At 39.9% G+C, this 15,219-nt stretch overlaps 1 protein-coding gene across 9 annotated transcripts in view; it reads right to left on the bottom strand.

Moving 5' to 3' along the window:
• Positions 1 to 4,224: 4,224 nt before the first annotated feature.
• Positions 4,225 to 15,219, bottom strand: part of ST18 (ST18 C2H2C-type zinc finger transcription factor) — a 290,499-nt gene continuing 279,504 nt past the window's right edge. For all 9 annotated transcript variants that reach the window (XM_072734747.1, XM_072734745.1, XM_026011271.2 and 6 more), the window contains 3 exons: positions 10,917 to 11,020; positions 8,871 to 9,014; positions 4,225 to 6,699 (listed from right to left, as the gene is read on the bottom strand). In XM_072734747.1, the coding sequence (XP_072590848.1) occupies positions 6,559 to 6,699; positions 8,871 to 9,014; positions 10,917 to 11,020 (389 nt within the window). In that variant the 3' untranslated portion in view covers positions 4,225 to 6,558. The remainder of the gene's footprint in view (positions 6,700 to 8,870; positions 9,015 to 10,916; positions 11,021 to 15,219) is intronic.

The raw sequence follows: 15,219 nt of genomic DNA, 5'->3' as shown, positions 1-15,219 counted from the left end.
GCTTGATCCCAGGACCCTGAGATCATGAGGCAGACACTTAACTGACTGAGCCACCCAGGAGCCTTAAGTTCACTTTTTATTTACTTTTCAAAATCCTTACATTACCAAGGAATAATAGTTTTTCACGTCCTTGTTTCTTTCCTTTCCCCTTCCCTTTCCCTTCCTCTTTCTCCTGCGCCCTCTTCTTCTTCCTCTCCTGGTTCTGTTGACTGTTTGCATTTTCCTACTGATTCAGATGATCACCAGAGACGGAAAAGATGGGAGAGAATAAAACATGTAGTATCCAAGGAAGTTGTTGAAAACGTTTAGAGTTAAGCTTTTAGGTCTCTGGTTGATTCAAAATTGGGCCGTGTTACGTACCTGCTTTCTGAAAAACTGAAGATATAGATATGCACTCATGTCTGGGTGCAGGAATTCCTTGTGTCTGTCAAATCCTGCAGAATCCAGACTAAATGATCTGTTGATAACAGAAAACTTAGTTTACCATGACAAAGTCTTCACATCTGAGGTGTGGAGCAGGCAAAGCATGGGTTTTTATGTCGTTTGGGGGATCTGATTTAAGGAGGCCTTTGTAATAAGATTGTGGCCTGAATCAGGTAGATTCACAACAAAACAGCTTAGAAGAGACACCGTGGCAAAGCTGTGATTCAAAGTGAATCCAGAAGAGAAAACAGTCATTTCAGGCTGGCTGTTGTTCTGAGATGAGTATTTACCCTGAGAGTAGCTTGAGTAGTTCCCGTTCAGATAAATGTATTGTTAAGAAGTTCCTGGAACAAATAATGAAAATATTTTCAATTTTTCTTCCTAGGCAGAAATTTCCTGGAATAGCAAACTCATGTTAGTGGTCACAACCCAATAGTGGAGGCACGTCTGAGAAGATAGCACACCAGGGCCTGCGCACAGTCAGCTGTGTATGTGGATGTTTCTGGTCCTCGAAGGTTCTCTCTTTAATTTTTGAAATTCAAGTACACTAGTCCTGGAAATAAATATTTGCAGAGAATTCAGTGGTTAAAAAAGTTTGATCCTTTAAAAGCATTATTAGGGTGTCAAATCCCCAAAGTGCCATCCTTCAAAAATATCTAGCCCATACATCCAAGTCTGGATTTCGTCTCAAACCAAATAAGGTAATCAGTCACAGAAGAAAAATGACTATATTTATATATGATAATACACATTTGAGCAGAAAATTGTAGAGCAACAGCTGTTTCTTAAGATCAAGGAACTTCATGTTCTCTTTATGTTTTTAAATATTTAATAGCTGGTAAAGGTCGGTACACAGTGAACTTTTATTTGTCAGAGGTCAGTCCAAAACTGTCAAGTGTACACAAAGCAGCTAGTGACAGAACACAATAATTATGTTGTTTTTCCCTAAAAAAAAAAAAAAATGAGTTATTTACATTTTCTTTATATTTTGGCTGTTATTACAACCCATATTAAGATTTTCAATCCCAATTCATCAAATAAATGATTAAAGTGTCACATTTTTATGATATGCCTTTACAAGAAAAATACATCATAATAGTGTAGCTTAAATGTGAAAATGATGCTTCTTTGAACAACTTCATCTGGAGTGGTGATTAAACTGACTGCCTCTTGCCTGATGACAAGTGACTGGCAGCAGGTTAGGATGGCTGCCGGCGAGCTGGGGGTTGGCTAAAGACAGTAATGATGGTCTGCTGGAAGGACAGGAACTGCTCTCTAGGTCAGGGCTGAGCTGAATCCTGACCCTGGTACTTATCTCTGAGACATCAAGCAATTTCTTTTTTTTTCTTTTAAAAGACTTTGTTGCATAGAGAAAGTGTAGGAGGGAGAAGCAGGCTTCCCGTGAGCGGGGAGCCCGATGCAGGGCTTGATCCCAAGACCATGAGATCATGACCCGAGCTGAAGGCAAATGCTTAACTGAGCGAGCCACCCAGGCTCCCCAAGTCAAGCAAATTCCATATTCTGTCTAAACCTCAGGTTTCTATGTGTATAATGTCGATCATAATACCCACTTCAGTGTTGCTGTGAAGCCCAGGAGAGCCAGCTCAGTGCTCAAGGGCACTGGGAGGCCCTCAGTAATGGTGGGTCGGCATTATTATCGTGTCAAGATTTAGGAATATTGGACACGTCTGGGCTGTTGCATACATCTTGATCTGAACCAATTCTTGTTTTATTTCCTGCAGGTGAGGTGGCATCTGACAGGTGACTAGACTGATCCTCACGGATTACTTCTTCAAAATAGTGGAAAGAGATTGAACCCTGGCTCTACCTTTCACTAGTTTTCTGGTCTTGGGCAAGTCATTCCCTTCCCTGAGTGCCAAGTTTCCCCATCAGTTTAATTGGGCACAGTGATATCTACTCCACAAATTTGGTTGAGGATTTCACGAGACACAGTATACGAGGCTTCACTGATTGTGTCTGACAGTGTAGACAGCTATTAGCCAATTAAATCTGCTTACTTTATAATTATCTGCTGAATAATGAGAGGAAATAGCAGGGTACTATTCCCAGACCACACTAAAATGGACATAACGTGTGGGAAGAGATGTAGAAAACATTAGTTTTGTGAATAATAAGAAATCACTTATGTATCATAACAAATCTCATTTTTAAAACTTTTTCTAGTGAGGCATCCCTTATTTTTCATCAGGATATTGGTTCAAGCAGAAGCACTCTAGTCCTGTGTCTGAAGGCCCCAGCACCTTTCATGGAACGATAAAAACAGTCTCTATGTAGCAGCCTGACAACAAGCACAGCAATACGCACTATCGATTTTCATGTTCTGCATACAGCAAAGGTACAGACAGCACTGAACATTTTTCCTGCTTTAACGTAAAAGCTATTATTGTTTGAATTGCTAGAATGATTATCTCTAGTGGAAATCTGATCTCATCGTTCTCTGGTTTTAAACCTTCCTTTGGCATTCCACAGTCTGCTCTTGGAAATTGGCACCCTCATCGTGGCTGGTGTGGGTGGCCCCCTCTGACACCTACCTGGCCCCTCACCTCTTATCTTCTCACTACCTACTTTTTTTTTTTTTTTTTGATATTTTCATTACCTTAGGGTGCTTGGCTGAGGATCTGTCTCACCGGCATGCTTTTGCACATGCGGTTCCCACTGCCTGCGATGCCCCATGCCCCTGTAACCGGCACTTTTCCTGGAACTGAGTTTGTTGTGTGCCCCTGCCCACTGTTTCCATGGGAGCCCGAATGCACCATCATCACGGCACCTATCACTCATTTCACTGTCCCTCACTGGGTTGAACGGACATGGAAGCCAGGTAGAGGGCGTGGCACAAACACCCTCGAATTAAAGGTCTAGTGTACGAATGTATGAAGTCTACTGATCACCCTCTTATTTCCAATAGGACTGCTACTCCTCTTCTGATATGTTGGGAGACCGGGACACAGACACCAGTTCCTAATGTAAAATCCCAATCAGAGCAATATGCACATCCTCTGTGAAGCATAAGCTAAGAACATGGCTGAGCAGGTTTGCATCTTGTGATATGTTTTCCCAGGATGTATCATACACACATTTGGCATGAATAAATTTGGTGACTCCGAGCAAGCTATATTGTGCATTAATTGCTGTGTGCCAGTCCCTGTCCCATGTGGGTTTACCCAAGCATAGTCCTGATGTTCCTCTGGGGATCCAGACTTCTCTTCAGTCAATTTTTCTTCATTACACGAATTACATGGGGCTTACCACATTGAGTATAAAGTGTTAACTAGTCTTAGAGATGTGTATTTCTGAGCAGAAACTGGAAAATTAAATTAAGCTGTTTGACATTAGATAGGAAAAACACACAAGCCAAGGAGGTGCTGTCAAGAATTAATTATTCTTTTTCTTTCTTTAATTTGAGTTCAGCTGGCTTGTATGAATATAGAGATACACTCAGTACCCAAAGCAATTGTGGGATTAGCAGGGTGGGGCCTATATCTTATCATTCACTAGATACAGGTGAATCACCTCTTGGTGCTAGCAAAGTTTTCCCTTACATCAAAGGTATTCTCTGTTCTGGATGTGTAAGCTGAACCAAAGGCTGTGACAACTTCTTAACTGGCAAAAAATCCTGTCCACTTGGGATGAAATAATCAGCCAGGTTGGGAGAACTGAAATGCATCGGTGCAACCTGACTCCGGTGCAGTCTGCCTCAGCATAACTCCTCTGGGACAGTGCTTTTCATGGAATGGTGAGAATGGTCTCCATATAGTACCCTGAGAAACAACACAGCAAAACTCATTATCAATTTTTATTTCCTACCATACACCAAATGTACAGCACTGAACACAATTTTGTTGCTTTGATGTAAGAAATATTAATTGTTTGAAGAAACAGTATACAAACAAGCTACTTCAAATTAAAAAAAATGCATACATCATTGCCTTTTTGTTGTTTACAAAAGACCCAATTTACAGTATCTATCATTAACAGAGTTGAAAGGAAAAAAATCAGTGCACATTACAAAACACATCAAGTACAAAGGAGGCAAATAAATACAAACATACTTCACAAAACAGTCTGCTCACACTATGCAAACACAAATAAATTAACCCGAAGTCATAGTAAATTATAGTAATAAATACATAGGTTGGTAAGAGATTTCTTTTAAATTAAATAAAATATATAACAAACTTGTTAAAATATTTAGCAAATTAAACTTTTGTCTTTGTAATAAGTGAACTTATTCGTATGCATCTATTAAGTACTGTATAGCAAAATGTTTGCAAGTACATAACTTTAATAGAAAATTTCGTTTGGTGTCCCATTTATAATAGACAGCACATATGGTAGCTCTTTTTTTAAAATTGATTTTTAAATAAACACCGTTCCTACCTAAGAACAGACATCTCATTTTCACTAAACTAAGATTCAAGGGTTCAAATAAACCCCAAACCGAAGATAATCCCCACTTAGTACATAACAATGACCACAGTGTCATGGAAGTGGAATTACTGTTGATATTACTTTCAATTTGTGCAGGTAACAGTAATAACAGTGGAATATATCAAGCCTGTGAGTGCCATCACATTCAATCTACATATCCATGAGGCTAATAAAAAATAAACACTTTTGTTATAGCACAGAAAATTAAGCCCACACTAAGTTCAAGTGTCCATTTACACGGAGGCACATTGCACACGAGGTGTGTGTGCACACCAAAAAGGCAGTTTAGCTGGTTGTCTATACCTTTTTCTTAAAAAAAATAAATATAAAAAAACTTTTGAAACAATGCTTAACTACTTTACAATCCCTGAAATAGACATTGCCTTTACTATAGCAACTACTAAACTCTGATCCATCCAGAAAATCAAGATTTCAGGCTCAATTTCATGCGTGTGTGAGTCTGTGTGAGTGTGTCTATCTGTGGGTATGTGTCTGTGGGTGTGAGTGTGTATACTTTGTAGCACTTGTAGTTCTATGGAAAGATTTTTTTTTTAACCAAATCGAAAGTTTTCCTGTTGCCTAAAGAGGGTAAGACAATGTCACCAGCGTTTAAAGTAATTAGATCGGAGTAATGTGTTTTTTCGTGTGTTATTATATTTCCCATTCCTTTCCAGTTCACCCAGTAAGATAAATGCTATTTCAAGGGATATGGTATCTACAAAATTTTCCATTTGGATGTGTTTGTATTTGCTAAGTACAAATCTACATCAATATTGTCACTTGTATATTGTACCAACATATGGCAGGAAAGCCTGGCTGGTCACATCAAGTCTTATTTCTCATCTTGGGATAAGAGTTGCCAACTATCTGATATGACTTGAAAAACAAACAGACAAATCTGCATCACTAAAAAAGCTTATGTTTCTTTAAAACATGTCAAATAAATAATTCATATTAACTAAAACCGTCCAGCCAAGTCGAATACTTTGCTGATTGCTATATTTAATTATTGCTAACAAATTCTGAACAGGCTGTTTCCCAGCACACTGTGCTTCTGTGAGTGCGCGTTTCCCGCTAGTGGGCGCCATCGATCTTCTGATTTCTTCCTGCACCTCAGGCCAGCCCATTTATAAATACAAAAGCCAGTGAAAGGGAGGAAAAAAAGTGTGCAATAAAAATCAAACTGGACCCTAGTGCAGTCCTTAGACAAGGAGTTACGTCTCACTTTTCTTTTTCTCATTTAAACCCAGCAAGGTATGTGATTTGAGAACAGCATTTCTATTTAAATTCTATTGGAAAATAAATTAATAAACACACTTGTAAAAAATATGGCAGACTTCAAAATGCAGCTAAAAGATAAAAAACTCTTTGATTAGAAATAAATAAAATATAAAAATGTCACATTTATTTTACATATACTTTACAAAAAAAGACAAAAAAAACAAAAAACAAAAAAAACCCCAAACAAACCCAAAAGAGTGCAATGAAGAAATAAAATTAAAACATATGAAAATAAATAAGATCTAGTATTTGACTGCATTGCTTTTAATCCAAAGAGTCTATCATAGTTTTTCTTTCCTTTTTATGTCAGCTGGGGGAAAAAAATTAGTGCAATGTTGCAATTGTAACTGCAGCGCGGCAGCCTCCGGCCGTGGGTAGTTCCTGGTGCCCGGCAGCGCTGTGCTCCTACACGTGGATGCCCTTCACTGCCTGTTTGATGCTTTCCAGCAGAGCTTTGCATTCCGGGGAATAGTCCCGTTCCAGATTGCTGTACATGTCTGTGAGTGTATTTACATAGGCTTCAAAATTCTGCTCACTGATAGGCCCCTAAAGGAAGACAAACACATTGAACCCATCAGAGGGATCCGGGCAGGGACAAAAGGAGGACCAAGTAACACAAAAGAGTAGCAGAGGCCCCAGAGTCCGAGAGGGAAGGCTGCTGGAGTCTGGGGAGATGGAGAGGGGCTGAGTGTGCAGTGACTCATCCGTTCCCTCTTTACTCCGTCCATGGGCTTGCTGTGATTGTCAGTATTTTGTGGGCACTTTGGAGCCACATCAGGTCGAGGTCTGGCTATGGAGCGGGACCCCTGGAAGCTGCTCTACTCTCTCTCCAGAGGCGTCTCAGCTTCAATGGCACATGCTCGGCTCAGCACAGGCCTTCTCTCTGCCAAAGGGGATGTTCAGAAGCCACGGAGGAAGGCGAAATTTCCGTGAACTCTTTTGACAGCCCTGGGCTGGAACTTAAGGACTTTAAGATCTGAGCCAGTTGCTCACTAACCAGGTGGAATTTTTTTCCTTTTTCATCCTCAGACACCTTTTTGTACATTTTTCCCTTGTGGCATCATTGTAATATATTCTTGTATTTTTCTATCTCTGTTCCGGGTAGTATATCAGATTCACCAAGTCCAGATCCACTTATCTCTTAGTCTTCTTTGTGTGTTTTGGTAGCACCTTTGCCTAATGTGAGACTTCAGAGAGTGATCCCCTGATCTGTGTAAATCACATGTGTGCTTGAAGGGAAATGCATGACACGAAGGGCATGCTACGAACCATTTCCTGGTGCCTGCGTGTTCCCCTTTTTGAATACATGTGATATGTGCTTTCATTCACATGTATTCAAAAAATTCTTTGCATTCACAAAATACCTGCAAGGAAGGACTCGAAAAGGGTCTAAATACTCTAGCTGTAAAAGATGTTACTGTTATTGCTGTTATTTAGAAGGTAGGCTTGCTAAATTGGAAGATAATTTTGCTGTGCTCAGCAAAATACTGATCTGAATTATAAGTATTGACTAACCACAGTTTTCTGTTCCCTTTTAGTTTCTGCCTTTGCTGTATCATGTGTTTCTTGGAGTGTTCATAACTGGATGAGGACCCGGGCCACGGAGTGGATCGAGGCCACATAGCAATGCTGGGCTCATCTGGCTTTGGAGCCTTGATCACATGAATGAACTCTCTGAGCTTTGATTTCCTCAACTACAGAATGGGAAGGCCAAGGCTCAGTCTTAGGTGTTTGCGTGAATGTTTGCTGTAATCAGCCCTAAAAATCACCACTAGGATGCCTCGCAGACAGCTCTACAAGGTGAAATTCCCTTGTACCATAACAGTTATTTTTATGGCACTTGTGAAGGAAAAAATTGTAATGAATACAAATCTCAAGTATGAGTTAGACAAGGGTTCATAAATAATATTATAATAATATCCAATAATTTACCTTAATATTGGTCATAAAGTAATTTATTTTCCTTTGTGTTATTATTACATTATTGATTTTGTTTATTGTCAAGAGACACATTTGGGATTGAATAAGATGAGGGCTCCATGCTGCAAAATTGAGTAAGTTGAGGGATTTATTGCTTTCAAGTAAATCAATCATATTTTTTCATTAAATAAGTGCTTCTTTAAATCATTCTCTATATAAAATTTGCAGCTTTAGAAAATTTGTTCTAAGCATTAAGGAAATGAAAAGCATTCAACAATGTAGCCTCTCTTCCAAATGTTTGTTATATTTATGAAAATATGATAGGAACTAATTGTCTATGAATTTTAAGTAGCTGTCATAACTCAAATATATGTTTAGATTTTGAAAATAAGGATGCCTTGCTCACTTTTTTATTCCACATAAGAATTGAAGTATGTTCTTCCTAAAGTATATTCTTCCTTAATACCAAGTTAAATTTTTTTTTAAAATTTTTTTATGGTTCTTGAGTTGGGTGGATGGTACAAATGGCTGTAAGCCCTCTAAGCTTTCTATTTGGAAACAAACTTTTAGGGAGCTTTGGCCTCTGACACCCATATTACATTATAAAACAAGTTTTAAATAAACTCTCACCCTTGATTGCTGCAGTATCAAAAACCCTTGGCCTTAAGGTAATTTACCGTCTGTGTGTGTCACGGTGCCCATGAGGGAGGTTGTTGCTAGTCAGAGTACCTGGTGGCTGGGGATGGGCCGCACGCTGCCACTGTGATGGAGCAGCGGACGTCCTGCCTTGCACTTACCATCTGTGGGAGCTGAATGTCAGCAAGGCTTGAGATGAGAGCTTGGCTCAGTCCGGCCAGCTCCTTCAGCAGGCTCTCGTTGTTCTGTTCTATGAGCTTGTTCTCCTCCTCTATTGTCTTTAGGTTGCTCTCCATAGATGTGATCTGAAATTGAAATGACTTGGGAATGTGAGCTGCTGAATCTGAGCAGCGCAAGATGTTTCCCTCTCAAAGAAAGGCATCAGCCGAGCCGAACTGCCAAGGGATGTGTACTTTGCCCCTTCTCCTCATGAAACTGCAACCCTTCATATTGCTCTAAGTTTGGGGATCACATTCCCAAGCTTTTGTCTTTATCCCGGACTTCTCCCATGAGTTGCAAATTCCACATCTCCGTGTGGCTACATGGTGGCTATCTCAAGCTCAGTATGTCCAAGCAGTCCTCACCTTCCCAACTTGAATATCTCTCAGGCCTTCAAGGTATCCCTGAAGGCTCTCTTTCTCTCATACTTCAAATCCACTGTGCTTCTCTTTCCCAATACCCAAGATGGAGACTGTCCCTACCTGCACTGGTGGCCCCTGGGCCAGCTTTCCAGGTGACTGTGACTGCCTTCTCGTGGGCAGCCCTGCACCTGGCTTGGCCCCACACAATCTCTTTGGCCTGTCTTCCATGCAGCCACCAATACAAGTCTCTTAAAATGTGAGTCAGGATATAGGTCAAACATGGTTGGGTTAACTATGGGCTCAAAACCCTGTAATGGTTCTGCATTGATGCAGAATAAAAACCAAGATCTTTAATACGGCCTGGGGTGCTCCACGTGTTACGTCAGGGACTCATCTCTTCTGATTCCCCCTCCTTGTTTGCTTGCCTGCAGAAGTGCTCACTGTGCTTTTTCTCAGAACTCTGAGCCCTCTCAAGATTTAGGGGTTTTGCACTTGTGGTTTTTCCTGTTTGAAACACTGTCCCCTGTACCTATGTGACTACCTCCCTCAGCTTCGCCAAGTCTTTGCCAACATGTGTCCTTCCTCCTGAGGCGGGCTAGCCTATTTTATATTGAAACCTGGCTGCTTCTCCCTGTCGCCTTGTCCCATACAGTGTAATTAGTCATTTATGACTCTTTGTTGTTATTATCTGTGTCCCCCTTCTAGACTTTGAGCTGCCTGAGGGCAGAGGCTTTTGCTGTCTTCACTAATGGTTCTCAAGAGGAGGTCCTATGATTTGTAAACCAGTGCATCAAGCTCTTTTGTGGATCTGGCTGCTATTGATGAAAGATTATGACACTAGTCACAGTGGGTAAGGAAACCAGACCTGTGTTTCAAATGGACTGAAACCTTCTGTCTTAAGCTGCTATGAGTGAGGATTTCTGAGAGTCAGTAACCACAGAGGCCCCCGAACCCCTCATTTCAGGAGAGTGCAGAAGAGGGAAAGGAACTTCTGCAGGCTTTGGCTCATTATTCTTTTCCTTCTGACTTGTTGTAATATAGTCATTATTAGTGTTTGTTTTTTTTTTTAAAAAAAACTGGACTGAACTTTTATTTTCCATTTGGATAAATCTAGGGGATGGGGTGATATTACACGGGAGAATATATAATTGAGAAATTGCTTGGATTTTTCAGTAAAGAGTCTGTCCAGAAAAATCTCCAAAAACAATCGTTTCTAACAAATACACATTCAGAGATGTTCTAGGAAAATTAAATGTGCAAAGGTGCTCTGTTTATTTGAATATTGAATAAAACTAACTACTCTCATATCTTCTCGTAACAATTTTTCTCAAGCACATGTGCTGTGTAGGACTCTAGGTATGGGACAATTGGCTTTACTGCACCCAAGGCAAAAATATGAGTAGCTCTGCCTACAGGTACCCAATCAATGATGGCCCAGGGTGATCCAGCTATACCAAGCCTTACAGTAACAGTGTCATCGAGGCACGCTCAGTTTTTTTCATCGTAAGAGATCAGTTTAGTTTGTAGTGCAATGAATGTTTAACAGTTTAATGTTTGCCTCCACTAAAGATTGTGATCACTTTAAAAATACTAACAGCTTTTCTGTTGTGTTGTTGTTGTTTTTACCTGTGTCTGAAGTTTCATCATATCTGCTTCAATTTTAAGGTTGGATTCATTCAGTTCCTTTATTTCTTCATCCAAATGCCTAATTTCTTCATCACTCTCTAAACCTACAAAAAGTCAGACTATCTGAGTTCAAACAGAAAATATGAGACAGTGACAAGATGAGTCATTTTACGTTTAAATTGGTGGTTTGCTAAGTGAAAATTATACTTTAATTTGAAATGTTGAATTTTTACCCAAATCCATTCCCAAGATTCTAAAAAGGTGGGTTAAAGAGTTCCAGGACTGAATTCCTTTGGAAGAAAAGGAAGCAGAAGAGTACTACCATTTAATGTAATGCCCTTACGTTCCAGATGTGCTGCTGGACATGTCTGCAAATAATTTCTCACTTAAACCTCACTGCACACTAAAGGGCATGTTCCATGATACCCTTTGCACATGGGAAGGCACTGAGGCCTACAGAGGCTACCTGAAGCCACCCTCAACACTGACAGAGGCTGTATAACCCTCCTGCTATGAAAGAACTGCAGAGCCCATGCTTCGTCCCATACCCAGTGCTGTGAGAACAGTTACGACATGAATTATGTTGATTACTCATATATCTATTCCCTGTCTGTGACCTTATGAACCATCATTGGAGGAGAGCTGAGGTGCTGGCAGGTGGCTTAGAGTCCCAGGAACACAGAATTTGTGTTCCCTATGTAGAGTTGGATAAGGAGCAATGTGATCTAGGAGAGGGAACATGGGTTTTGGGGTTTGAATGCTGGCCTTGACTCTTGTTCTTGAACCCGCACAACCTACTTTCTTTGTGCCCCAGGTTCCTCTTCAATAAAATAGACATAAAATCTCTGTTGTGAGAATGAATGCAATAAATAATAAAGTGCTGAACGTATAGTAGGTGCTCAATGAATGGAGTTGCTTCCCATCACTGTTTTATAGAAGGAATATAAGTGCTTTTTATGTATTTTTTTAAAGCTGGGAACGGTAGCTTATATTAAAGAAGACAGAAGCAGGATGTGAGGTGATTTTAACTGTCCCGAATAATGAATCCAAACCAAAGACACGATAACAATTAAGGGGGAATAAATGTAAACTTCTGCGTTTGCATTTAATAGGATTGAATTCATGAGAGCAAGGATGAGAGAACTGAAAATTTGTCTGAAACAGTTCTAGCCTCTTATACTGCCCTGGGGTTACTACTACTCTGGAAAATAGTTCATTGTTCACCGAAGGTGAACTTCACGTGTCTGTGACCCAGCAATCCCATCCCTAGGTACACACTTGAGACAAACACAAGCACACAGGGAGGTACGCACAAGATGAACATGGCACATGGCACAGCAGCCCTGGAAACCCTAGAAATACGCCGCACGCCCACCAAAATGACACGGATGACTCTCACCAATAACATGGTGAAAAATGTAAGCCCTGAAAGTTTACATCAAGCTTGATAAAGCAGGTGGCCATTTTGTGGGTACTTACTGCTTCATTATAAGTATCTAACTACCTAAATAGAAGTGAGCCATGCAGGCATCGATGAAGAGTGTATGTCACAAGACTGAGATTCAATGAAGAAAAAAAGCAAACCGAAAACTAAGATCTAGGTATTTTAGTACCTAGATCAACTTGAATATGAGTCAACAGTGTGACACAGCTCCTAAGGAAACAATAAACAATGGCCTAGGACCACACTAGTGCATCTATAATACCCAGGACACAGGATTTATTCTGAACTGGCTGGCGGAATCTGGGGAACTGTATTGCACTCTGAGCACCAAGTCTTATAGTTGTTATCCTACCGTAGGATCTTCTCTCAGATGAGTGGGATCTCAATCCCAGACTTGTTTCTGACAGCACCAGGGAGCATGGGTTATCTGTCAAACAGGCATTCTTAGTGCTGTCAGCATTTGAAATTTTTCTGGTTCGAGCAAATGAAAACTTCTATTGCTCTCTTTGCTAAATTGTTTTTCCTTTCTATTTCTTTGCAATAGAATTCCACATTGGAGGATGATATTTTCTTACATGATATCTGGTAAGGCAGACAATAAGCAAGGAGTCACTGATAAAATATGAAGAACCATGAAAGGAACAAGCAGGGTATATTGAGAACCCTCGCTGGGAAGCCTCTTTTGATCTAAGACTTTACTGACACAGTAAAAAGTCAGGCTTGAACGCATCAATGGACAGCTTGGGATTGGGTTGGACTGAAGATCCCAGAGAAGAGAGTAGAGAGCACAGAGGCCTGGGGTGGGAAGGGAATGGGAATTCTGCTCCCAAGACTGTAAGAAGGCCCTTTTGAGTGAAAGCACAGTGAATGAGGGAACAGGTCTTGGGGGACCTCATAAAGAGCCTGAGTTCATTCTCCGTGCAAGTGAAGAATTTTAAGCAGGGAAGCTGATGTGATCTGGTTGACTTTTCAAAAGCATAACTCAGTTCTGAGTGGAGAATGAGGTGAGAGGGAGAGAGAGCAGAAACCAGAAGACTGGTTAAGAGATTATCGCTGGGGTCCCGGCTTGTCTGCTGGTCCTTTGCCCCACGGCAGTGAAAGTAGGGTTAATAGAATTCAACTCAACATATGCTTTGTAGGTGGGATCTGCGGTGCTTGTGATGAATGGGAGGAAGGGGATGACAGAAGGGAGGAATCAAGGAAGACTATCTCTTTCTGCTTGAGCAGCTGGGCAACTAGTGGCATTTCTGGGATGAGAGAGCCTACAGGAGCAGCAGCTTCCAGCAGGAAAATCAAGAGTTTAATTTTGGCTGTTAAGTCATGGATGCTTGTGAGAAGACTCTGAGAGCTCAGGTTCTTGGTACTGAGCTCTAGTTAGGATTTACGTTCCCCTGGCGTCCAATGTTAGTGACGACACTCAAGCCTCTTGATCAAGATGGGGCCATTTGGAGGATGCTTGAGAACAAAAGGTACCTAGAAGCCTGGGGGAAGGTATGGTCATGAAATGAGACCTCAAATAAGAAATATGTGACAAGATCTAACACATAATAGACACTCAATAAATTCTCATGCAATTAATGAGTAAGTGAACTATGTTTTCATTATGATTTCTGGAATTTGGGGAGATTTTTATTTTATTTTATTTTATTTTATTTTATTTTATTTTATTTTGGGAGGGGTAGATATTTTAGCCAATCTCTTTGTAATTTTTTTCCATGAGTACATTACCTTATCTATTTCCATCAATCTATCTGCCAACCTCCTCTCGATACATTGTCTTTAAGAGCCTCCATCACTGAGTGGAACTGAGAGGATGCACTTTGAATTTCACATTGTACTTGAAAATATTAACTCATTTGATTCTCTTAAGGATCCCAAGAGGCAGATACACTTATTACCACACTTTATAGATGGGAAAGCCAAGACATGAAGAGGTTAAGGAATAAGCAATAGAGCTGGGATTCAAAACACAAGCTCTCTGGCTCTAGAATATGTTATCTTAACCATTATAATGCTATCTTTACCCATGGATATTTAATCTGATTTGAAATTATCAATTAAATGTGTACACTAAAGTTCCTTGACAGATACATACACAATAGAATAAAGAGTAGAAGCAGAGTGCTGGGTTAGACTAGACAGTATTGTTGACCAAGGAAACCATATAAAATTTTCACTAAATATTTTAGTAGGACTATTTCAGTGGCCCTGTTTCTTTATAGGGTGTACCTATTTAAAAGCAAGGGAATATGCTTTCTTTACTCAGTACAGATCTATGCCTAATATACATAATTAGGGATTACATAATTTATAATAATACTTCATGTTCTGTATAAATTTATAAGGGATGTATATACTTGTATGCTCAATTTATAAAGGGCTGTAAGTAGTTAGACAGTGTTCTATCCAGAAAAGAATAATGTATTACAATATTTAGACCATGGAACTTTGCCACAGGGAAAGAACTAGGAGGGTCTACTAAATATAAGAACATATGCAAAGGTCAACCATTATAACTTTTACTTGTCCCACAAAGAACAGAAAAGCAAGCAGTCATTCATGTACAGATGTTTGAATTTTATTATCAAGGAGAATACTAAGGGTCTTTAAGAAATTAGCGTGAAAAAAAAATTTAATTATGGCAAGGATGGAGAAGATCAATTCTTCTAAAATAAATGTAAACGTTTTTGGCGTAGACCTTCCATGTTTTAACTGGTTTGTAGGTCAAATTCTCCTAACATGTTATGTAATCCAACCAATTGCCTGAATGATTTGGACTTATTTTAACCTAATATAGCACACCAAGACATTTAAAGTCATATGCACTTTATAGTTTATTGCAATTTGATTGCTTTTTAG

Source organism: Vulpes vulpes, chromosome 13 (assembly GCF_048418805.1).
Source record: "Vulpes vulpes isolate BD-2025 chromosome 13, VulVul3, whole genome shotgun sequence".
Classification (NCBI taxonomy): Eukaryota; Metazoa; Chordata; class Mammalia; order Carnivora; family Canidae; genus Vulpes; species Vulpes vulpes.
The sequence above is the reverse complement of the archived record's forward strand: the minus strand, read 5'-3'. Positions and strand labels throughout refer to the sequence as shown.